Below are 26339 nucleotides of genomic sequence, written 5' to 3'. Positions count from 1 at the left end.
CAATATCGCCACATAGGTGCCACGTTAGCGAAACCACCTCCCAAAACCGGCGAGGGAGTCAAATTGCACCGGTTTTGCAAGTTCGGGGGGGTCGAGATTTCTGGTATTACGATTGAGGGATACGATTTAGATTCGGTAGTCAGTTGAGCGAGTCAAAGTGATCTTGTTCCCCAAGGAAACAACTCGGGCCTGTTCCATTGGCCCAAATCAAGGGTGTAAGTGAATTGATCCGAACCCCGTTTGTAAAACAATTAAGTGGGTAGCCCACCAGATTAGGTTACCCAATTATATGATCTACAAGTATGGTCATGGGTTAACCCACTTATACCCTTAATTAGGCAGTTAGGCTGGGATCTAGTCTCCTGGTTGAAAATGAAAATGCTACAGCTCGAGCGTTTGCGCTGGCAAATTCCACAGCATCGTGGTCACAAAGCTAGCTAGCGTTGCATTTGCTGAATTCATTTGTTGTCTGGAGTAATGTGTAGTTGATAATTCACAAATAAAACTATAAAATTATAAGAAGAGTAGCCCTATTCCTTCAGTTTCAAATATTTATCATTCTAACAAATTTCAAACCAACCATTTGATACATCATATTTTTTACCCTCATTAACTACATCCCAATAGTTTGCCAAAGCAATATTAACTCCAATTAACATTAGTGCATATTGTTGTATTTATGAAGGGTAGAATGACAATTGTTTTTTATAAAATAAATGAATGTTAGAATGACAAGTAATATGAAATGGAGAGAGGATACCGAATATATGTATCGGATCAAAATCAATTATTTCAAAGTATAATTACACAGACACACGTAACATATATATAGATCAAAGTTGATGGCACCATTTTATGGGTTTGATGCTAGTAGTACGTGAATCATATGGGACATATGGACGATTCAACAAAAGGGTCATGCAAGAAGTGATGGGCCACAAACTTATAAGCGGCTTCAGTGAGATGCAGTTCATCCCACGATATGTATATCGATGGGTCGGGGCAAAGATTGCCGTTCATGAAGCACGGCACTAACATAGTCTCTCTCTTAAACCCTGCAATGAACAACAACAACTTCAGGTGATTTTAATTTTTATGTAAGTGTGACTGAATTCATATCTTGCATGAGTGGAGAAACTCCCTTGTCCATGTAAGGATTTACCGTGTATGACAAGGTGACGGATGATCTCTAAGATGTTATTGGAGTAGTCACCATAGAGTATGGTGACCGTAGGATTTCGGGGGATTTGCTGCAACATGCGCTTGAGTGCACAATTGCGGTACTCAGAGAAGTCGTTTAACCACATTATGCAACCAAATGCATCATAGTCTTCAGGAGCCGACTTGCTTTGAAACATTGCAAGATAATGTGGAAGACACCCTACTGGAAAAACTCCTGGAACAACAATCGTCTTTGCTCCTAGGTTGATTAGGACCTGTTTATGCACTTCGATAGCATAAAAAGTAATCAAAATGAAATGAAATGGTGGTTAATATAAGAGAGTAACCTGTTATGGTTTTTTATCCACAGATAGGTCAGACCAGAAAGGGTGCTCACCTTGATGGCATTCTCAATCTTCGCTGTAACTTTTGGTACCAATGGTTTGATCTCTTTGGTGAATGATCTGTTCTGGGTGAAGAGATAACCGTAGTCATTGCCTCCAATCTCCTCCATTAGAAACAAGGATTTTGACATGATTTCCATGCGTTCTACATAAGATTGTGCAAGGATAATTGAAATTAGGTTCCATAAGAGGTTTCGCATCATAATATATAAGGCAAACACATTGATTTGGGAAACTATATATCTACTTTATTTCAGAATAAGTGGTATAGGCCATCAGACTTTTAATAAGGGCATATGTGCCCTCAAGCCCCTCACATGCTTCCCTACCTCTCAAACAATACATAGTCATAAGATTTCTTTAAAACTATTAGATAACATTGTACAGTCATGTATAGTCTAACAAAGTTTTGAATCCAAATGATCTACATGTACATTGATAATAGTAAATGTATTGTTTAGAGTTCGCTTCATTTTTCTCTTTCTGCGATGATCAAATTTATCACTAAATATATTTGTCACTATTATAAAACAATTTTTTCATGTTTCTTTTAGAAGGGTATTAATGGGTCAAAACCTTGGCTATGGCAGAACTTGGTTGCTAATATTGTGCAAATTAATCTACTAGATGGAATCTTCATCAGAATGGCTAATTTTTTATCTACTCTATGTATTAAGCCCTGATCAACAATGTTATATATAGAGAGAAATAAGGTTTTGTGAAAATTGAAAATGCTTCATAAAGAAATATCTTTATGCCGTATTTATTTAAAGGGGGTAATTTTAACCAAGGATAAATCAGCACGGAGAAACTTAATGGTAATTAAATTGTTGCTTTTGTATGCATGAAGAAACTATCCAACATTTGTTCTTTGATTGTTATGTTGCTAAATTTCTTTGAAGAACTGTTCATATTTCCTTTTGATTGAAGCCACCTAATATTTTCTTGCATCTATTTGAGAATTGACTCAAAAACCAAAAAAGTATATTTTGGCAAGGGCATTTGCTTTATGGGTTATATGATTTACAAGTAAAGATATGGTTTCTAGTAAAGCTCCAACATACGGGCTTCAGTTTTGAACCAAGCACAAAGATGTGTGACGATGACTAGGATTTCATACATGTTGCATGCCAGAGTATGGAGATGACAATTAGGTAAATTCCTGACCATCCTTGCGCCGTTTCCATATAAGTGGTACTGTTTCCAACCATTACCCTTTTTACCTATTTTAAATTTTGATTTTTCTAATTTCGTTTTAGCATCATATTGATATTGATATTGAATAGTTTAATCGATAAATATGGTTAATTATCGACTAATTGAGATTCGTTTCCAAAGAGATGCTACGGATTCAGATTCTGCCCATTTTCATCCCCAACGACGGTTGGCAATTTCGGATGGAGATTCACTAATAGTATTGCTTACTAAAAAAAGATGTATCTCCTTTTATTGTGTTGGTGTTGGTTAAGATTGTTTTCTTGCCATCCGTTATTAGTATTTGACTTGGTTACGTCAAGGAAATTATACTCCCTCCATCCAAAAGTCTAAGACCTGTTTCTTTTTACACCAAGACCAAGGAGCAATTAATTCACTCACCATGTGATAAAACCAATTAGGAGTTGATATTTTGTGAGACGGAGGGATTTCATTACATGCAACCAATACTCCCTCCATCTAACAAAATATCAACTCCTAGAATCCCAAGAACAAAGTAATGGAGAGTAAAAATGACGAAAATACCCCTCATAAATCATGATTAGAAAAAGTAGTAATAGTGATAGGTAGGTAAAGGGTATTTGAGGGATAAAACTTCTCGTTTTATGTGCTGAGAGTAGGTAGAGTGGTAGAAGTTGATTTTTTGTGGGACAAAATTCAAACTCCAGAAGTTGAGTTTTTTTTGGACGGAGGGAGTAAGTACTAAAATGACTTCTTAAGTTTCGATTAACAATTTAATTTAGCACATGGTGACTACAAATAGCAAATAGACTTTTGGAAAAACCAAAGAATGAAATATGTCTTAAACTTTTGGAAGAAGGGAGTAATAAGTAACTATAGCTTCTGTTGACATAAAACTGCATTATCCATTACACAAAATAAAATTGGTCGAGATCGATGTAGTTTTTTAATGTCAGTGGTAAATTTTGTTCAAATTCGAAGGGCTCCATATAACCATATTTCATCTATTTCTCAGACGAGATAAACCTTTTTCATCACATTTGCGTGCTTCATTTTTACTTCTGATTCATGCCATGTGTACCACCCTCTTTAGAGAAAATGTTTATTTTGTTAATTACATACCTTTGTCTGTGGTAGCGAGCGAGTCGAGCAAGCCCTTGAACCACTCCATCTGCACGTCCAGTGAGTATGGCGGTATATTGGTGACGTCAAATCCTTTCTCCTTGAAGAAGTCCCGGCTCAGCGCCGTCGCTCCACCCACCGCGAAGTTGGCCCCATGCCAGAAGTCCTCGGCCGTTTTCCCGCGGAGGAATGGTGGCAAGAACGGCAGCCCCAGCCCCACCGCTGCACGCATGCATAGTTATCGCGGGTGTAAGAACTACTACCTCTACCTCCATCCTAAAATATAGCATCATAATATCCGAAGGGATTCCCACAGGGAGCAGCAAATATGTCTTATCGCATACTAGATTGCTATATTTTAAAATAGACATAGTGCTCCCTCCGTCCCAAAATATAAAAGATTTTGGTTTAGATGAAATATATCCTAGTACGGTGTCCCTATGTATATTCGAAGTACTAGGATATATCTCATCCAACTAAAATATATTATATTTTGAGATGGAGAGAGTAGCTAGCTGGATGCATGCAGAGGACGACGTGTCTGTGTGTATACACTCTAGCAAAATGCCGGTGCATTGCACCGGATAATGATGTGTAGCTGAAGTTTGATATCAATTATTTATCTAAGCACCCGAGCATGATCATAGGCATCGGCAATGTGTATAATTACAAAAAGTCATGTTTGTTCTTGGACAATTAATATGTTTTATATTTTGCGGGACGTGGATGATGCTCGTGACACGAGGCCTGATGGATGTAGCATATGGGAGGAATGAATGGGCGAGCAATGCGATTGATATTGTACAGGAGACGACAAATGAAATTTGTGTGATGAACGGAAAATCAATATTTCTTAAAGTAGATTAGCCTAATAAAAAATAAGTTGAATTGAGCAGACGACACATCCGAATTATGACACATAACATAGAAACTATATTTTCTTGTACTCTATGTAATGTAATTGTGGGAATATATTTGTGCGTTGCTACATGATGAAAATGCCTAAAGTTGAAGTGATCGACACATCCAAATCGTGGCACATAAAATTATATTTTCTTATACTCGATGTATGGTTGTCCTCATTGGTTCGTCGAATCTGATTATAGCCGTAACGACTTATTAATGACCAAAATATATTTTGCAGATAAAACTTAAAAGCCAATGTTGGAAAATAAACTACATTAAGAAAACTTCAAAATTATGTTTTAAAGATTAGATTGAAATTCAAAATTATATTTGGGAAAATACGATTTTTTTTCCATTTATAAATCGCATTTGAGGTCAAACATGAAGAAATGAAGAAATAGATGGTGAAAATAAAGTAAAATAAATAGAGACAAAGCAGACAAGGAGGGAAAAAGATAAAAAAAAATGGAATGAGAGCAGATAGGGTCATAGGGAGGGAAAAAAGAAAGTACCGTCGCTCGTTTCTTCCTCTCCTCTCAGTCCCTTTCCCCACCCCACATGACATTTCTTATCCTTTTATACTTTACTCTCTCCCTCCTCTCCTCCATCAAAGTTCCCACCAACGAGGGCGACATCGATGCGCCTAATGGTGACATGTGCAACAGGAAAATAAACATTACACAAACGTTAAACAACGTCTGCTTTGCTGGCTTCGTCGCCTACTAGCTGCTTTATTTGCCACAAAGGCTATTTCTCAGTACGAGGTATGACATGATCTGTGTCTAGGTTTCAGCTCTAGAATTTGAGTCTTTTCGAGACGGAGGAAGTATATGTCAACTTTCTCTCACTCTTCCATAAAAAAATCACTTTCTCTCACTCGCATCCCTTAATAAGAACTGGCATTGATGAACACCTTAGAGCATCTCCAGTAATAGCTCCTATTTTAGAATCCCTAAAGGTTAAATGGGGGCTGTCCCCATTTCTCCAGGACTTTAAAAATGGTTCTAACTCCAGCAACAACCCCTATTTATTAGCCCCTTTTACATTTTTCTCATTTATTTCATCATATAATGTATCTTTTTGTCTAGTTTAACATCACAACAATGTAAATATTAATATTTCCAACGCATTGAATTTAATCATATTTAAATTAATAATTTCAAACAATTCAGATTGAAATTTGATCTTTTTTTAAACATCGAAATGGCAATCCTAGTGATATCACATTGATCTGTGCATGTATATATATACACACACACTAGCGTGAGTGCATGAATGACTCGCTGCAATGCTCGATCAGTGCATCTGCTGCAGCTGCTAGCATTAGCAGTTCATCATCCCATCATCAATATCCAATAATATACATGTATATATGGATGCATATATACTCCCTCCGTTTCAAAATGTTTGACACCATTGACTTTTTAGTATGTGTTTGACCATTCGTCTTATTCAAAAAATTTAAGTAATTATTTATTCTTTTCATATTATTTGATTTATTGTTGAATATACTTTCATGTACACATATAGTTTTACATATTTCACAATTTTGTTTGAATAAGACGAATGGTCAAACATGTGTTAAAAGGTCAACGGTGTCAAACATTTTGAAACGGAGGGAGTACAATCATATATGATGGATTGATGGGCTGGACGAGATTCAGCTATGATTATCCAGTGCGTACACAGTACTGCAGGCATATATGCAAGGAAATGGTAGTAGTAACTCCTAGATCAGCCAGATCAAATCTCAGTTGGCCAACAGCGGCAGATGATTGTTGACACTTGACAGGAACCAAACCATGTCTCATCGATATGCAGAAACATCCATGCATTCGTGCATTCATACAGGTGACCAATACCGTATCATGGCGATGGCTGGATCAGAGTAGAGTCACTCGCAAGACGACTGACGGCGTGCTGTGATCGCGCGGGAGGGAGCGTGCGTCGTGTAAACATTCCTCGCACCAAAAAGAAAAAAAAGTTTGATAGGGGCTGTGGTGTAGAGCCCCCAGGCCTAGGGGCTACGGGAGGGAATTTGACAGCCTTTCTATTATGGGGTCTAAAGTAGGGGCTCTGCTTTTATTTTTTGGGCTTTGCTGGAGATGCTTACCAATTTATTAAGAAAAACTAACACTAATATCGTAAGTGTCTGTTAATTCTAAAAACTTGTTTGGTTAACGTAATTTCGTAAAAGGGATGGATGCATATATACCTGCCTACATGTACATGCAAGTGTTTGTAGCATATGGGTCTGCATCTTCTGCCTTTGAGGCCAAAGGCAGTCTTTGCCGTTGCTTTCATCCATGCCATACATAGGATCAATGGCTGCATGGCTTGTTCCATCACAGTACAGCTAAGTAATTGACAAAATTAGATGTTTCTCTCTAGTAAAATAAATCAAAGCACGAGGAACACACAATACGCTTACTCTCGCATTTTTACATCAGCAATATGAATGGACATCTAATCTCCATTGATATAGGAACAACATGAAAAGAAAAAAAAATCCTTCATAGATGGAGCAGCCAAATAATCTTAATTACCACCATATCAGATAAGTGATGCAAGAAAATTATCTTTATTTGATTTGTCATCATATTGTACCTTCCACTTTTATTCTTTTAAAGCCTATAATTTTATTTATTTTTAAGCTCTTGTTCATATTGTTCAATTAAAAGAATCCATGTTCAGTTAAAGCAGTTTATCTCTTTTGTTCTGCGCACTCTGCACCGCTGATTTTGTTTGTTGATTCTTTTTCCTTGGAAAGAAACACATGGTTCTATTAATTAATTACTCCCTCCGTTTCATAATGTAAGACTTTCTAGCATTGTCTATATATATAGATGTTAATGAATTTAAACACATACATATGTCTAGATTCATTAACATTTAAATGAATGTGGGCAATGCTAGAAAGTCTTACATTGTGAAACGGAGGAAGTAGGTGCTAATAATCACTGGTGAGGCAAGCTATGCTGCCATTTATCCCTGGGTGGCATATAGGAAAGCAACGGCAAAGTTTGCCGTTTGTGTCTGTCTCACTCACAAATCACACATCTTCCTACCTCTCTCCCATCACACCCATTTCCTTGCCTACTCCTCAATTAGTTAACTCAGTTAAGAGAAAAAAAAATCTCCAATTAGCAGCCTCCATCCCAGAATAAAAAAATTTTAGAGTTGGACACGATTATTAAGAAAGTAGGCAGAAGTGAATGGTGTAGGGTTATGATTGGATGAGTAGTGGAGGTAGGTAAGAAAAGTGAATGATAGAGTGTTGTGATTGGTTGGGAAAAAAATGTTGGTGGGGAAGTTGTTATATTTTGGATAAATCCTACATAGCAAGTGCTAAAAGTTATTATATTTTGGGACGAAAGGAGTATCTAGCTGCCTTAGCTAGCTTAGCTACAGACTCCTCTCACCATGGTGGATTGGTGGGCAGAGCAGACGAGCAGCATCGTGCTTGTATTCCGGCGGGTAGACCCTCGACGGCCTAGCGTCCACCGCGGTGCTTGTATGCTGCGAGGCAACGCGCTGCCGTTGGACGCTCGTTGTGGCGTGCTCGATCGCCGGGGCCTTCGTGCGCTTGTACGACGTCGTCAGGCCTGCCTGCTAGCCGCAACTCATTGCACGCTGCGCATATCGAGCGTTCTGCTGCTAGCTGATATTCCAGCGTCGCAGCGGGCTGCAGCTCGTGGAGGTCGCAACTAACCGCCGCTCCGCACCAGCTTCCCCGGCGGGGGACAGCCTGTTGCGTTGCAGCTCTTCTAGCAGCTGCACGAGCTCATCAGAGTTTGTTGGTTGGAGCTTGGGAGGAAGGGGACGGGTATCTTTTGGTCCAAATATTTCGACAAGTGAAGTGAAGAGGTAGGAAGTGCCATGTCTCCAATACTTATATAATTGTGATGGTATGATTATAAATAGATGAATAATAATGGTATATTACAAAACCTTAAAAAAATTACAGTGTCATGATCCAATTAACCGTTGTGTTCAAACAGTCAAAGACAGTCTGACAAGATGCGGACCCAGTAGTATATTCAACATTAGGGTGTGTTTAGTTTTTTGGGTGTAAATTTTTTTTAAGTATACGGACACACATTTGAACTATTAAACGTAGACTAATAACAAAACAAATTACAGATTCCGCCTGTAAACTGCGAGACGAATTTATTAAACCTAATTAATTCGTCATTAGCAAATGTTTACTGTAGCATCACATTGTCAAATCATGGCGTAATTAGGCTTAAAAGATTCGTCTCACAATTTACATGCAAACTGTGCAATTGGTTTTTTCCCCATTTAATTAATGCCCCATATATGTGTCCAAACATTTGATGTGACGTTTTTGGCCAAAAATTTTTAGGATCTAAACAAGGCCTGTGTTTAGTTCACGCTAAAATTGGAAATTTGATTGAAATTGGAACGATGTGACGGAAAAGTTAGAAGTTTGTATGTGCAAGAAAGTTTTGATTTGATGGAAAAGTCGAGAGTTAGAAGAAAAAGTTTAGAAGTAAACTCAGCCTTAGTTTATTTTCATGGTGCTAAACTGCTACTGCTGCTTATCTACATGCCCATAGCATCCTAGACTTATCTCTTTCTCCTCCCCCTTATCTCTTTCTTCTCCCTTTCATAGCCACATACAACTTCCCTCTCTATCTGTCCCACACGGGCATGAACGATTCTTTTTTATTTGTTTCTTTTGTGTGACTGAGACATGAACGATATATCTCTTCTGAACGATATATCTCTTCTGTTTGATTCAGTTCTTAGATAGAATGATTTTATTAATTTAGGCATCGATCTAGCATGCGGTCGGTATTAATTTAGGCATCAATATGTGATTTTGTCATAGCCGGCTTGAATAGAGCTCCTCCCTGTTTTGTTATACAGAGGAGGCGCTGCCGATGCAATCCTATCAAGCTTAGCTGGGGTATTGGATTTGTGTGTTCTTTTCCTTCTTTTCTTTCCTCCCTTCTGCTTGAGTTCTCTAAGAACTGATTACCTGATTGGATTTTATATTGGTTTTTAATTTTATTTTTTGTCCGACATCCCGATTGAATCTTGCATCAATTTTGAATTTGTTCCTTGTCCGGGCAGAGGGCATCGCTCGCAGACGAACGCGTAAAAAGAAACGGACAAAAACGGATTGACGAACACAAAAATTATGTGACGAACGGAGAGTTATTGATTTTTTAAGTAGTAGTTATTACTATATTATTATACGGGATGGCTATTTGGCAGTCGAATGTTTTTTCTTGCCTCTATCATTCGTTTTTTAAGCCGTCGGATTTCTTTGTGATTCGTACTGGCTTGTAGTTCATTTTGTAGTGTCGGTGTGTGGGCTTATGAGCTTTTTATTTGTGTCTGGGCTTTTGGGCTTTTTTTTGTGTGTGGTAATTATGTGGGACCCACATCAGAAATTCTTTTCGACAGCCTGTGTGGGACCCATGGGCACTGTTCGAATTTTGAAATCCGCGCTTGTCTTTTTTGTGCCGACGGAGAGAGAGTGAGTCAGATAGAGGGAGAGAGAGAGATATTTCTCTCGTTCTCGTCGTCTCAGGCGACGCGGCGGCGATTCCGTCGGGCGGAGCGGCGGCGTTTCCGTCGGGAGGAGCGGTGGCGATTCCATCCGGTGATTGTGCAGTCCTGTTGCGCAGTTTGCGGGAGGTGAAGGTGGCAGATTTATTTTCCATTTTTTATCGATTTCTTCTTCTATTTGTTGCTCTTGTGTTGATTCATCTCTTCATTTTTCTCTTCTCGTAGTCTTTGGTTTGCTGGTGGCTACGACGCGGCTGTGAAGTTGGAGCTGATTTCGGTGAGTTTCCCCATCGTTTTTCTGATATTCCCTTGTGTTTTAGGTCGTCGATTCGTGGGGCTTGTAGATCTGAGTTTGTTTCGACTCGGAATCTATGTATGTGTTTGATATGGTGAATCCCCTTGATTCATATTCGTTTATGACTCGGTGATCTCTGTGTTCTTAGCCCTATATATTGTCTTCTTGTGCACTAGATCTGCGCTTTTGCTTTTGTCTTCTATATGAAAATTACAGAACATGATGTGGTTGTAGTTGTGAACTAGATCTGTGCTTTTGCTTTTGTGAACTAGTTACGTGCTTTTTTATTTTGTTCTAGAACTGTGTTTTTTGCTTTTTTCTGAACTAGATGTGTGCAAATAAGGGAGTAATGTATATATGTTCACCTATCTGTATGCACTGATTGTTTTTGTAGTAATGCATTCAGGATGTTTTTATTCTAGAAATCTGCAAATGCTATATGTTAATTCAATGACAACCTTATATGAGCAGTTAAATTTGTTATTGATATTATCAGTTGTTTTTTGCATGACTAAGATATGCTGGTTTGTACTAAGTTTCAAGTTTTATGTCTTTATTAGAATGGTATTTATGGTTGTTAATTTTTTTTGTCTCTGATGCATGTTCCATGTTCAGGTTCAGTATTCAAAATGAGAAGAGTACTGTTATGTTTATGGTTGTGATTTGTGTTCTTAGCCCTAGATATTGTTTATGTGGACTAGATGTGTGATTCATTTCATTTTAGATATATCTTTTTGTGATTGCTTTTTTGCATTTGTGAACTAGATCTGTGCTTTTGCTTTTGTGAACTAGATGTGTGCAATGTATATTTGTTGACCCTTCTGTATACCCTTGATTTGCATGTTCTGTGCACTGATTGATTTTGTAGTAATGCTTTGATGTCAGTTTCTAAATCTATGCAAGAAAATGCTATATGCTATTTAGGTGAATGTTTATGCACTGATTCAGGATGTTTTTTTTTCTAGAAATCCACAAATGCTATATGCCATTTGCATTTTAGTTTGGTATTTTTAATCTTTCAATGACAACCTTACATGAGTAAATAACACAAGTTATTGAAGATTTCTGTACTAGAATGTTTTTTATAGTAGTCAATTTTTGTCTCTGCATTTTGCATGCTTAGGTTTAGTATTCAGAAGGAGAAGAGTATTGTTAATACATTTGTTCAGAAGGAGAAGAGTATAGTATTCCTAGTCATCACTATACTCTGATATATGACATGAGTTTGTGCTACACATTTGACACTACTCTATGAAAATAATTATTTCTACTATATGAAAGTAATATTATTTTCGTATGACATGGTGCATTTAACTTGTATGTTTTATTCTGTTTTGTTATATATTTTAGTCCATAATACTTATGTTTTGAGATCTTTTTTTCTCTCCTTGCAGTCATGGGTCATAGAAAAAGATCAAAAGTGGATATTTCTAGTGAATCTAACAGTGACAATGATTGTAGTTTGAGTTCTGATAATCATGATGGTGATGTTCATTTATCTAATCATGATGAAAGTTCTGATAATCATGTAAGTTCATTTGTCATGTTCATTTATCATGGAAGTTTATTTTTTATTTCAATATTTTTTTTGAATCTTCTTGTTTTTTTATTAAGGACCAACATTTTGAGGAAAATGATCCTTTGCTTCATTTAACTAAAGAAGAGCTTATGAAGAAATTGAAAATAAAGCTTGGTAAAAGGCCATTTACAGATGACCATAAAAAGAAGGTATGATTAATGCATATTTAGATTTTTGTAATTTACATTATTTTTTTAATATGATATTTTTTATTTTCAGAGACATAAAGTTGAATCAGACTCAATTATCGATGATGCATTGTTAGAGATTCACAATGATCTAGTTCTCCATTCTTTGAAAATGAAATTAAGCATGCTTGGTGAACAGTCTAAAAATAAGGTAATTTTATTACCTTATTACATTGGTGAATAATTTTTTCTTTAGTTTTTTTAATTTCTTTTCTTTAAATTTTTTTTGGCAGAGAAAAACCTTTGAGAAAGATAACCAACAAGGGTGTGTTCTGACTGATTGCAAATTATTGTTTTATATGATCATGATCTTTAATTTTTTATAGTTTTTGATATGCTATGGGATAAGCTTGACACTTTTATATTTACTTGCTGAACATTTAGCTGTGATTGAATGCTTGTGCAAGCATGTGCTGCTCCATGTTAGAATGTCTGCATACATTTTTTTTCTTGCAAAATAAACTGTAACTTTAAATATTTTTTCATGTAATTTTTTTCAGTTTCTTCATATATGTAAGTTTTGTACTGTTACTGCAGTCAAGAAGCTGTTAATATTGATGGAGTTCACTGCAAATTCTCATCTTTTGGTTCTTCATTCAAACAAGGTGGAGAATTATCAAATTTTGTAATGTTTGTGTTCTGTCGATATATGTTTAAATCGATTCATCCTTCAAAATCCAAAAGACACTATTTCTTCTCTTCAATTGGGGTTAGTGTTTGTAATTTTTAATTTTTTTATTAAATACAACTCTGTTACTTGCAAATTGAGTATGTATTTTTTTATTTCAGAATGATCTTATGAAACACCCTTCAAAAACTAATTTTGGAATGGTCCAAAAGAGTTTTTCTAGAGCATCACTTGCTAGACCAATTGAGATATGTGACATGGTATGTACTTATGTAATGTTTAATTGAATTAGTTTATATTAGATTTCTCTGTTTTTACATTTGTTTTTATTGTATCATTTTTTCAGCTGTTTTTCCCAATATTGCATTTGAGGCATTGGTTTCTGTTTGTTGTTGATTTGAAAGATGAGAGTTTTGTTTTCATTGACTCCTTATTTGAAGAAGAAGAAGACTATCAATACAATGCTAGATGCAGATTGGTATGATTTTTTTTTTGCAAATTATTATATGTATAGAATAATTTATTTTTATGATTGTTTCATTTTGTCAGATATCAAAATTTTCAATTGTATGGAGGAAATTTGTCTCTGAACATCCAATTAACTTTGCTAGTTTCAAGATAATATACCCACCTCGTCCAAGACAAACAAATCGGTAAATTACAAATGTTAACTCTTTGAATGTTATTTTAATTATAGTAATTTTTATTATTTATGACTTATGTTTTTTTTATTTCTGTTTTTTTAGCCTTGATTGTGGTATTTTTACTCTGAAATTCATGGAAATTTGGCGTCCAAGAGTTCTGCTAACCAACCAGTTCTCTCAAAAAGACATTCCTAACATAAGGATTCAATATGTCAACAAGTTGTTTTTCCATCCATGCAACATTATGCTGAACTCTGCAACAAAGAAACTTGTTACTGACTATTATGCAAAGGTAAGTAGTCATCTTAACTTTTTTTTAAAATATGTTTTTAAAATTTTTTTCTTCTGTTACCTTTACATTTAGCTTTTTTATTCTTTTTTTTGTAGGGCTGATTTGATTCAACAGGAATACTTTGAAAACCAAGATTACTTTAGCTCAACAGTTTATAGTAGATTTGTATAGATACAATTTCTGTGCCATATTGTAACTATTACAGTAAGATAACAACTTGAAAGGTCACATCACAAAAGGTACCAAACTTCATATATTGTAACTATTCTGAACGACTATTACAATTGTTCACTACGCAGGAATATAACTTCTCATACTCAGTATAACTATTTTCTGCTTCACTACTTTCTAACTTCAACTTGAGCCATCTGTCTTTCTTTTCTTAGTCCCTTTTTGCTCCATTAATACTTGTGTTGTTGCTTCTTGTTTTTTTCCCTTTATTTGTCTTCTTTGAACCTCAGTTTGTTCTTCCTCTGCATTCTGCAATTGCAATCAAATTCAAATTAAATATTTTAAATCAAATGAGAATTCTTAAAATAAATACTTTTTTACCTTTTGTGCTGTGTTTTTTGTCTTTCTAATTTTCTTTCTTAGCAAATCAAATTCAATGTGCTTTAGAGGGCATGTTGGAAAAGTGTGATCTGTTCGTTGACAATGACTGCAATGATAAACTTCTTTACTCTGTAATTCCTCTCTAAATGATTTGTATCTTTGAGATGGTCTTCCCTTTGACTTTGCTATGTCTGGATCTATCAAAATTTCTTCATTGTTTTCTTCTGTTTCTTCAATGACTTCTCCATTTGTTGTATCTGTTTTGTCTATCTCCATTTGCTGCTTTGTTCTTTGCTCTGAATTCATTGATATCAATTCTTTTTCTAGCTTGTCAATCTGATCAACTGCAAATTGGAACGAATCAATACTTTTTGATCCTTGTGAGGCTATTTCAGCACATTTCCTTGACAGAATATTGAATCTGAGGACTGAGCTCTCCGATAAAGGTATAATTCTATCTTCAAAATCATATTTTTCTTTGTAATCCTTTTTTCTCCACCGATCAATAATATATTTCTTTGGAATCTTCATAATGTTGAGGTGAAGCATAATTTTCAATATGTGGGAGCAAAGAAGGCCATCTTTCTCAAATTTTGAGCAAATACAAGTGTATTCCTCCTTTTCAGAGTCAACAATTACAAGGTACTTCCTTCTTCTTACTACTTTTATTTTCTGATTCAATGCAAGAAAAACTTCATAAGTCTTCAATTTCTCGACCTCAATCAATTGTAATCTTGTTGTCCTCTTAAGTTCAACTTGGAACTTTTTGAATATTTTTGAATTGTACAGCTTGACAGCTTGGTACTCAATGTAGTAATGAGACCAAAGTTTGCTTGGCCTTTTTGTCCTTGAATTATGATCATCTAACTGCTCCAAATTCTGAATAGTGTCCATTACTCTGACATATTCTATCAAAAAGCTTATTATACTGTATTGTGGACCAACATCTTTCTTAAACCTTGAATTTGTACCTTCACTTAGAGCTGTGCTTTTTATGAATGGACAAAAATTTGTTTTGAAGTATACTGGTATGAATGTACTTCACATCAATTGCTGCATTATTTCCTTTTGTAGTTTCTTCTTGTTCTTGATCCAAAAAATTGTTTATATCTTCTTTTGTCAACATTTCTCCATTTGCATTTGAATCATTACTTTCCACTGTATCAACATTTGTTGTTGCTTGATTTCCAATTTCAGTACTGTTGTCAGCCGAATTTTGCACCTGCTTATTCAAAAACAATTTTGCACCAGTATACTTCAAAACAAATTTTTGTCCATTCATAAAAAGCACAGCTCTAAGTGAAGGTACAAATTCAAGGTTTAAGAAAGATGTTGGTCCACAATACAGTATAATAAACTTTTTGATAGAATATGTCAGAGTAATGGACACTATTCAGAATTTGGAGCAGCTAGATGATCATAATTCAAGGACAAAAAGGCCAAGCAAACTTTGGTCTCATTACTACATTGAGTACCAAGCTGTCAAGCTGTACAATTCAAAAATATTCAAAAAGTTCCAAGTTGAACTTAAGAGGACAACAAGATTACAATTGATTGAGGTCGAGAAATTTGTCACGTCCCAAAACGACTCTAAAATACATCCTCTAAATTATGCCTAGAATAATTAAAAACCGTGTGAAAGCCAACAACAAATAAAATGTGCAAGGTTAAAAGTCAAATAAGGCTTAGAGGATTTTTGTATATTTCCTAAAAGCCTAAAATACGTAAATAAATTTTAGTGGAATTTTCAGAGCACAAATAATAATTGTTAAGAAATAAACAAAGTTAAAATAATTTTATAAAAAGAAAAACCCTAAAATCCCTCCTTCTCTCTAATGGGCCGAATTTGGCCCATCTCCCTCCCCCTCTCTCTCCTCTCCCCCGCGGCCCATTCGGCCTCCCTCCCCGCGCGCGCGCCGCTGACGGGCGGGCCCGCCCGCCACCCTCGCTGACGGGTGGGGCCCACCCATCATCCCCTTCCTCCCGCCGCCTCCCCCGCGCCCTAGCGCCGCCGCCGCCGCGAATCCTGCCGCCTCCCGCCGTCCCCGCGTGTAATAAAGTGGGGGGAATCACTCCCCGTGATCCCCTCTCCCTTTCCCCCCATTTTTCCCTCTCTCTCTCTCGCGTTCAAACGGGCGGATTTGCCCCCGCAAATCTCGCCGGCGCCATTGATGGCGGCCGGACCTCCCGCGCCGGTTTCCTTCCCCTCCGGCCGCTCTCTCCCCCTTCCAACCCTATTTAAACCCTCCCCGCACCTCCTCCGTCCGTTTCCGCCTCTCGCCGCCCTTCCTCCTCGCCGGATTCGAGCTCGCGACGTCGCTCTCTCTCTCCGCCGTCGCCGCCAAGCTCCGGTCCGCCGCCGTCGTCGCCCCGGAACGCCTCCCACCTCGGCGCCGCCTCCTTCGGGTTCGCCGCATCCTCGCCAACCTCGTCCACCTCTCCGTTTCGGGCGCCGACCGCCGGAACGCCGTCGACCCCGTCGACCCGAGCCGCGCCGCCGCCTCCCTCCACTCCGGCCGCCTCCTCCGTTGCCGCCGTCGCCCCGGGGTGAGCCGTGGACCGTCGCCTCCTTTCCCCCTTCCCTCCCCTCTCTCGGCCGCCGCTCCGCCGCGCCGGTGGTCGCCGGCGGCGACCATCGGGGCGTGGGCGTGCCGCCTCCCTCGGGCGCGCCGAGTGGCTGCCGCGTGGGGCCCGGCCGTCAGCCGCCCGCGCCCTCGGGTGCGGCTGACGTGTGGGGCCCACGGCGCCGGCCGGTGCGAGCCCGGGTGCACCCGGTCCACCTTGGACCGTGAGGTTGCCGCGTGGGCCCCACTCCCGTGGACCTGGTCCGCGCGCCCCTCCCCCTCGGCTGACGCAATAAACCCTTTTTAAATTAAAATTTAAATAGAGAAATTCGCAAATATTCATTTAAAGAGCATATAAACTTCAAATGGCCATAACTTGGCCATTTGAACTCGGAATTGGACCGTTCAAGTCTCTAATTTTTCCTTAAGAAGTCAAGAACCCATTTTTGTGCTTTATTCCTGCTTGTTATATGGAGTTTATTAGAGTAAAAGCCTTTTTATTTTCCGTTGGTCGTGTAGACGCTGCAGTTTCGGAAGATCCGCTCTTCGTGGAGGTTGAAGCCGACGTTTGGGAAAGCGAGCAAGGCAAGTCACATCATCCTTGAACATATTGAATCCCAGTTGATAAAATTATTTTGATTTAAATTATTGTATTATCGCTTTATTTAAATTCCCGCGTTATCACTGTTTTATCTAGCCATGCCTATTTACTTTTGTTATGACCTTATTATTGTTGCTGTTATCATTACCTTGTTCACCCTAGAATAAACAAAACCCCAACTAGTGGACACTCTACTCATGGTACCACTAGTATGATTTTAGGTAGATGCTTCGCTGGTTAATTAGGCAACATTAGGTGGTTTTACACCTCTAGACTTTGGGGATATTCTCATCACCTGGACACTATGGAATTGTTGGATCATTGTGGAATTGGATTCACACCTCCCCTCTATTCAAAACCCTCAAAATGGTTTTAGGCTGGGCTCGGAGTGCATGGTTTTGATAGTAGCACCTCGGCCATATAAGGACCGGTCTTCGTGCCTCTGTTGCAAAGCACTGCCGTACAAAATTGAAGACTTATGAAGTTTTTCTTGCATTGAATCAGAAAATAAAAGTAGTAAGAAGAAGGAAGTACCTTGTAATTGTTGACTCTGAAAAGGAGGAATACACTTGTATTTGCTCAAAATTTGAGAAAGATGGCCTTCTTTGCTCCCACATATTGAAAATTATGCTTCACCTCAACATTATGAAGATTCCAAAGAAATATATTATTGATCGGTGGAGAAAAAAGGATTACAAAGAAAAATATGATTTTGAAGATAGAATTATACCTTTATCGGAGAGCTCAGTCCTCAGATTCAATATTCTGTCAAGGAAATGTGCTGAAATAGCCTCACAAGGATCAAAAAGTATTGATTCGTTCCAATTTGCAGTTGATCAGATTGACAAGCTAGAAAAAGAATTGATATCAATGAATTCAGAGCAAAGAACAAAGCAGCAAATGGAGATAGACAAAACAGATACAACAAATGGAGAAGTCATTGAAGAAACAGAAGAAAACAATGAAGAAATTTTGATAGATCCAGACATAGCAAAGTCAAAGGGAAGACCATCTCAAAGATACAAATCATTTAGAGAGGAATTACAGAGTAAAGAAGTTTATCATTGCAGTCATTGTCAACGAACAGATCACACTTTTCCAACATGCCCTCTAAAGCACATTGAATTTGATTTGCTAAGAAAGAAAATTAGAAAGACAAAAAACACAGCACAAAAGGTAAAAAAGTATTTATTTTAAGAATTCTCATTTGATTTAAAATATTTAATTTGAATTTGATTGCAATTGCAGAATGCAGAGGAAGAACAAACTGAGGTTCAAAGAAGACAAATAAAGGGAAAAAAACAAGAAGCAACAACACAAGTATTAATGGAGCAAAAAGGGACTAAGAAAAGAAAGACAGATGGCTCAAGTTGAAGTTAGAAAGTAGTGAAGCAGAAAATAGTTATACTGAGTATGAGAAGTTATATTCCTGCGTAGTGAACAATTGTAATAGTCGTTCAGAATAGTTACAATATATGAAGTTTGGTACCTTTTGTGATGTGACCTTTCAAGTTGTTATCTTACTGTAATAGTTACAATATGGCACAGAAATTGTATCTATACAAATCTACTATAAACTGTTGAGCTAAAGTAATCTTGGTTTTCAAAGTATTCCTGTTGAATCAAATCAGCCCTACAAAAAAAAGAATAAAAAAGCTAAATGTAAAGGTAACAGAAGAAAAAAATTTTAAAAACATATTTTAAAAAAAAGTTAAGATGACTACTTACCTTTGCATAATAGTCAGTAACAAGTTTCTTTGTTGCAGAGTTCAGCATAATGTTGCATGGATGGAAAAACAACTTGTTGACATATTGAATCCTTATGTTAGGAATGTCTTTTTGAGAGAACTGGTTGGTTAGCAGAACTCTTGGACGCCAAATTTCCATGAATTTCAGAGTAAAAATACCACAATCAAGGCTAAAAAAACAGAAATAAAAAAAACATAAGTCATAAATAATAAAAATTACTATAATTAAAATAACATTCAAAGAGTTAACATTTGTAATTTACCGATTTGTTTGTCTTGGACGAGGTGGGTATATTATCTTGAAACTAGCAAAGTTAATTGGATGTTCAGAGACAAATTTCCTCCATACAATTGAAAATTTTGATATCTGACAAAATGAAACAATCATAAAAATAAATTATTCTATACATATAATAATTTGCAAAAAAAAAATCATACCAATCTGCATCTAGCATTGTATTGATAGTCTTCTTCTTCTTCAAATAAGGAGTCAATGAAAACAAAACTCTCATCTTTCAAATCAACAACAAACAGAAACCAATGCCTCAAATGCAATATTGGGAAAAACAGCTGAAAAAATGATACAATAAAAACAAATGTAAAAACAGAGAAATCTAATATAAACTAATTCAATTAAACATTACATAAGTACATACCATGTCACATATCTCAATTGGTCTAGCAAGTGATGCTCTAGAAAAACTCTTTTGGACCATTCCAAAATTAGTTTTTGAAGGGTGTTTCATAAGATCATTCTGAAATAAAAAAATACATACTCAATTTGCAAGTAACAGAGTTGTATTTAATAAAAAAATTAAAAATTACAAACACTAACCCCAATTGAAGAGAAGAAATAGTGTCTTTTGGATTTTGAAGGATGAATCGATTTAAACATATATCGACAGAACACAAACATTACAAAATTTGATAATTCTCCACCTTGTTTGAATGAAGAACCAAAAGATGAGAATTTGCAGTGAACTCCATCAATATTAACAGCTTCTTGACTGCAGTAACAGTACAAAACTTACATATATGAAGAAACTGAAAAAAATTACATGAAAAAATATTTAAAGTTACAGTTTATTTTGCAAGAAAAAAAATGTATGCAGACATTCTAACATGGAGCAGCACATGCTTGCACAAGCATTCAATCACAGCTAAATGTTCAGCAAGTAAATATAAAAGTGTCAAGCTTATCCCATAGCATATCAAAAACTATAAAAAATTAAAGATCATGATCATATAAAACAATAATTTGCAATCAGTCAGAACACACCCTTGTTGGTTATCTTTCTCAAAGGTTTTTCTCTGCCAAAAAAAATTTAAAGAAAAGAAATTAAAAAAACTAAAGAAAAAATTATTCACCAATGTAATAAGGTAATAAAATTACCTTATTTTTAGACTGTTCACCAAGCATGCTTAATTTCATTTTCAAAGAATGGAGAACTAGATCATTGTGAATCTCTAACAATGCATCATCGATAATTGAGTCTGATTCAACTTTATGTCTCTGAAAATAAAAAATATCATATTAAAAAAATAATGTAAATTACAAAAATCTAAATATGCATTAATCATACCTTCTTTTTATGGTCATCTGTAAATGGCCTTTTACCAAGCTTTATTTTCAATTTCTTCATAAGCTCTTCTTTAGTTAAATGAAGCAAAGGATCATTTTCCTCAAAATGTTGGTCCTTAATAAAAAAAACAAGAAGATTCAAAAAAAATATTGAAATAAAAAATAAACTTCCATGATAAATGAACATGACAAATGAACTTACATGATTATCAGAACTTTCATCATGATTAGATAAATGAACATCACCATCATGATTATCAGAACTCAAACTACAATCATTGTCACTGTTAGATTCACTAGAAATATCCACTTTTGATCTTTTTCTATGACCCATGACTGCAAGGAGAGAAAAAAAGATCTCAAAACATAAGTATTATGGACTAAAATATATAACAAAACAGAATAAAACATACAAGTTAAATGCACCATGTCATACGAAAATAATATTACTTTCATATAGTAGAAATAATTATTTTCATAGAGTAGTGTCAAATGTGTAGCACAAACTCATGTCATATATCAGAGTATAGTGATGACTAGGAATACTATACTCTTCTCCTTCTGAACAAATGTATTAACAATACTCTTCTCCTTCTGAATACTAAACCTAAGCATGCAAAATGCAGAGACAAAAATTGACTACTATAAAAAACATTCTAGTACAGAAATCTTCAATAACTTGTGTTATTTACTCATGTAAGGTTGTCATTGAAAGATTAAAAATACCAAACTAAAATGCAAATGGCATATAGCATTTGTGGATTTCTAGAAAAAAAAAACATCCTGAATCAGTGCATAAACATCCACCTAAATAGCATATAGCATTTTCTTGCATAGATTTAGAAACTGACATCAAAGCATTACTACAAAATCAATCAGTGCACAGAACATGCAAATCAAGGGTATACAGAAGGGTCAACAAATATACATTGCACACATCTAGTTCACAAAAGCAAAAGCACAGATCTAGTTCACAAATGCAAAAAAGCAATCACAAAAAGATATATCTAAAATGAAATGAATCACACATCTAGTCCACATAAACAATATCTAGGGCTAAGAACACAAATCACAACCATAAACATAACAGTACTCTTCTCATTTTGAATACTGAACCTGAACATGGAACATGCATCAGAGACAAAAAAAAATTAACAACCATAAATACCATTCTAATAAAGACATAAAACTTGAAACTTAGTACAAACCAGCATATCTTAGTCATGCAAAAAAACAACTGATAATATCAATAACAAATTTAACTGCTCATATAAGGTTGTCATTGAATTAACATATAGCATTTGCAGATTTCTAGAATAAAAACATCCTGAATGCATTACTACAAAAACAATCAGTGCATACAGATAGGTGAACATATGTACATTACTCCCTTATTTGCACACATCTAGTTCAGAAAAAAGCAAAAAACACAGTTCTAGAACAAAATAAAAAAGCACGTAACTAGTTCACAAAAGCAAAAGCACAGATCTAGTTCACAACTACAACCACATCATGTTCTGTAATTTTCATATAGAAGACAAAAGCAAAAGCGCAGATCTAGTGCACAAGAAGACAATATATAGGGCTAAGAACACAGAGATCACCGAGTCATAAACGAATATGAATCAAGGGGATTCACCATATCAAACACATGCATAGATTCCGAGTCGAAACAAACTCAGATCTACAAGCCCCACGAATTGACGACCTAAAACACAAGGGAATATCAGAAAAACGAAGGGGAAACTCACCGAAATCAGCTCCAACTTCACAGCCACGTCGTAGCCACCAGCAAAACAAAGACTACGAGAAGAGAAAAATGAAGAGATGAATCAACACAAGAGCAACAAATAGAAGAAGAAATCGATAAAAAATGGAAAATAAATCTGCCACCTTCACCTCCCGCAAACTGCGCAACAGGACTGCACAATCACCGGACGGAATCGCCACCGCTCCTCCCGACGGAAACGCCACCGCTCCGCCCGACGGAATCGCCGCCGCGTCGCCTGAGACGATGAGAACGAGAGAAATATATCTCTCTCTCTCTCTCCCTCTATCTGACTCACTCTCTCTCCGTCGGCACAAAAAAGACAAGCGCGGATTTCAAAATTCGAACAGTACCCATGGGTCCCACACAAGCTGTCGAAAAAAATTTCTGATGTGGGTCCCACATAATTACCACACACAAAAAAAAAGCCCAAAAGCCCAGACACAAATAAAAAGCTCATAAGCCCACACACCGATACTACAAAATGAACTACAAGCCAGTACGAATCACAAAGAAATCCGACGGCTTAAAAAACGAATGATAGACCCAAGAAAAAACATGCGACTGCCAAATAGCCATCCCGTTATATATATTAAGAGTTAAGATGTGTGTTTACCTAGGAAGTCGACGGTGATCCTGCCATCGCTGAAGTGGCCGGTGGGGTGGCCAAAGAAGGTCTCGCCGTAGGGGAGCATGTTGGAAGAAGAGTTGGGATTGACGGTCGCGCCGTTACCGGTGTCGGTGGCGGAGTCGCCGAAGCTGAACATGCGCGAGAATGATCCCGAGCCCAAGCCATCGCCGGCAGTGGTGGTGGCCGCGTGCGGCGTCCCGCAGAGGATGAGGAAGAGCAGAAGCATGTAAAGCTTCGTCATCGAGATCGTCGTCGGCGAGGAGAGGGAGCTAGCTAGCTAGAAGAAGCCATTATATTGTCGATGATGATCTACCTAGTACCTTGTATCTAAGCTAAGCACGGATCAAACTTGTATAGAAGTAGTCCGTCGTCAATAATCACATGGTTTAACTGTACGTGTGCGGCTTTGGATGTTGATCGATCGCTTAATCGTCAATAACTTTAGTTTGGATGTTGATCGTCAATGTTCGATCACAGTAAAATGTACGTGTACAATTTAAGCTGGATGTTGCAAAAATTGATCGATCGCGTACTCGTCAATAATTTTTGCATGTTGATCGCTGGCATACGCGAGCATCATTAACAAAATTGTCAAATTAATCAGTACCGTATACTTGACGGAAAATAGAGCCATCAAAACATGTCGGTCTCGCTGCAACAGTAACATTTCCCCCGGTTTATGCACGTAGTTTACTCACCCCGGCCGTCGACCCAACAAGCAGATAATACCAAAAAAAAAAATAGTTAATGATGCAACATCGAATTATCTCGCTTAAGCAAGATGCATGTGCACGGTACTTCTGATTGCTAGCGTTCGACCGATAAGCTTATTAGATCGGTCATTTGTACGAGATCAGATAAAAAATACAATCTTGAGGAAAAAAAAATTAATTATTTGCCGACTGGTTCTCTTAATTATGTATGTTTGCCTTGTAATATTGGACTATCCCTTTTATACACTTTATTGTCAACTTTTAGTCTTTATTTACCATTCCCTTATTCCTACATTAACATAGATGGTGGGGACAAGGTTGACCCTATGGCTTCGTCCATAAGGCTCTAGCAAAAGGCGGCAACTAGGCGAAAAAAAAAATTCCTATCTCCCAGCCCCTTCCCTTCCTTCTTCTCTCCCAGTCGACGGGCAGGGGTCCTGCTACTTCCTCCACTAGTAGAGAATAGGTTTAGGCCTAGTTAGGTCTCTCCCGTTTCTCTTCCGTTCTCGGGTTTATACTGTTCTTTGTGCAGCTTAAGAGGGTCATTGGCGTTCGACTCTTCGATCTGGTCTCAACTTGATAAACATTGCGGGCCTCGTCATTTTTGTTGGCGTCACCTTCTAGCCCGGTAAATGCTAGGTCCACCTCTAACACCTTTAGTTGCAAGTTTTGTTGTTTTACTTAACGAAAAAAAGGCAAATAGGTGATTTTTTTTTCATCTAAACACATGCAGCCCCAAAATTTCAGATGTGAGCACGCAATGATCGAATTTCTATTTCTAAGCAGCATACTCCCTCCGTCCCACAAAATATCGAATCCTATAAGCCCGCTGCACTTTTAGTCCAAGCGGTGAAAGACCAAAATACCCCCATAAAGTACAACCATGATTAGCACTTTTGTTTTGAAAAAAATCTATGTGAACACTAAATCATTCCCAGCCCCTTCCTCGATACCCAGGCATCCCACCACCGGATGTTCGCCGTCGATGCATCACTGAGTAATGGTGTCACCTGCCTTTGACGACGACGCCAAATACCAAACGCATCAACACCAAAAACCAGCAAGCCTCCACCTTTGCCATCTGCATCATGCATGAAGCCACGAACTAGCAAGTACCAACAACATAGAAGAACCAAGAACATGAACTAGCAAGTACTAAGAACATGGAAGAACCAAGAACTGAACCAACAACAGAGAAAAAGAGATACTACAAGAACTAGCAAGAACCCCGACGCATGAACTAGCAAGAACCCCGACGAGGCCGCGTCCGCTCGTTGCCGCCGCCGCCGATGCCGTATCCACTTGCCGCCACCGCCGAGGAGGCCGCATCCCCCTGTTGCCGCCGCCACCACCGATGCCGTGTCTGCTTGCCTTCGCCACCGACGAGGCCGTGTCCGCTCGTCGCCGCCACCGATGCCGTGTCCGCTTGCCGCCGCTGCCCCCGCCGACGAGGCCGCGTCCGTCTCCACATGATGTTGGAGCGGGAGAAGGCTGAGGAGTAGAGGAGAGAGAGATGGGGAGAACCGCTGGGTGGGAGAGGATAAGGATTGAGCGGTGTGAACTGAACGCGAGGAGAGAGAGGTCGTGGGCCCATCGATGTGCTCGAGATGACGTTTCTCGTTTTGTGCACAGGAGTCGGTTTTTTGTGGGACAAACTCCGTCCCCTAGAATTCGACTTTTTGTGGGACGGAGGGAGTACACGTTAGACCATGTCAAATCGAGTTGAGGTGGTGCCCAACGAAATAAATGGGCTTTATTTAACTAAATGTCCATGTAATTAATGGGCCTTGTTTCCTTTTGCTGCCTTGTTTCTGGCCATAACATACACTACTCAGCAGTCAGCAGCCCCAGTAGCATTAAGTATCTTTTTTGTCAGTCAATACAAGTTGTTTAGTTTTTTTTTCTTGCTATAAACATACTACACTAAAGGTACAATTATTTGCAAAAGCAAAATAACACCATTTAAGCCATGCATGTTTAAATATGCAAACTCTGAACAGAGACCACCACAAGTATGTCACATTATTATTACATAGCAACAAAACTAGAAAGGTTAGTTCATTTCCAATACTAAAAAAAGCTAGGACCATTATAACATACTTCATCCGTCCTAAAAAAACAAACCCTGAGGGTTTGATTTTTTTTTTGACGGAGGGAGTAGGTCCTAGAAATAACACAAGGCACAATATAATAATAGTGCTCCCGCATAGTCTTGTTGCTCGCTTTTTATTTTATTCTAGGGAT

General features: G+C 37.6%; 2 protein-coding genes across 2 annotated transcripts; one reads left to right on the top strand and one right to left on the bottom strand.

Moving 5' to 3' along the window:
• Positions 1-882: 882 nt before the first annotated feature.
• On the bottom strand, positions 883-23692 carry LOC107276848 (GDSL esterase/lipase At1g28570). Its single transcript, XM_015774034.3, has 5 exons — positions 23368-23692; positions 3864-4085; positions 1559-1710; positions 1163-1436; positions 883-1055 (listed from the first exon to the last, which is right to left on the bottom strand). Exons 1-5 carry the CDS (start codon positions 23621-23623, stop codon positions 883-885), a joined length of 1077 nt encoding a protein of 358 aa, XP_015629520.3. The 5' UTR covers positions 23624-23692.
• Positions 8166-14260, top strand: LOC9268223 (uncharacterized). The gene is made up of 8 exons (XM_066308262.1): positions 8166-10445; positions 10536-10587; positions 12000-12133; positions 12220-12333; positions 12404-12523; positions 12606-13653; positions 13747-13936; positions 14032-14260. The coding sequence occupies exons 3-6, from the start codon at positions 12002-12004 to the stop codon at positions 12696-12698; spliced, it is 459 nt and encodes a 152-aa protein (XP_066164359.1). The 5' UTR covers positions 8166-10445; positions 10536-10587; positions 12000-12001; the 3' UTR covers positions 12699-13653; positions 13747-13936; positions 14032-14260.
• Positions 23693-26339: the final 2647 nt, after the last annotated feature.

Source organism: Oryza sativa, chromosome 3 (genome assembly GCF_034140825.1).
Source record: "Oryza sativa Japonica Group chromosome 3, ASM3414082v1".
Taxonomy (NCBI): Eukaryota; Viridiplantae; Streptophyta; class Magnoliopsida; order Poales; family Poaceae; genus Oryza; species Oryza sativa.
This window is presented reverse-complemented; position numbering and strand designations above follow the sequence as displayed.

Coding starts and splice junctions, on each gene's coding strand:
- LOC9268223 (XM_066308262.1), top strand. CDS start 12,002: ATGGGTCATAGAAAAAGATCAAAAGTGGATATTTCTAGTGAATCTAAC. Junction 12,134..12,219: donor ATGAAAGTTCTGATAATCAT/GTAAGTTCATTT, acceptor TTTTTTATTAAG/GACCAACATTTTGAGGAAAA. Junction 12,334..12,403: donor CAGATGACCATAAAAAGAAG/GTATGATTAATG, acceptor TTTTATTTTCAG/AGACATAAAGTTGAATCAGA.
- LOC107276848 (XM_015774034.3), bottom strand. CDS start 23,623: ATGACGAAGCTTTACATGCTTCTGCTCTTCCTCATCCTCTGCGGGACG. Junction 1,711..3,863: donor GCTCGCTACCACAGACAAAG/GTATGTAATTAA, acceptor AATCTTATGTAG/AACGCATGGAAATCATGTCA. Junction 1,437..1,558: donor AGATTGAGAATGCCATCAAG/GTGAGCACCCTT, acceptor GTGCATAAACAG/GTCCTAATCAACCTAGGAGC.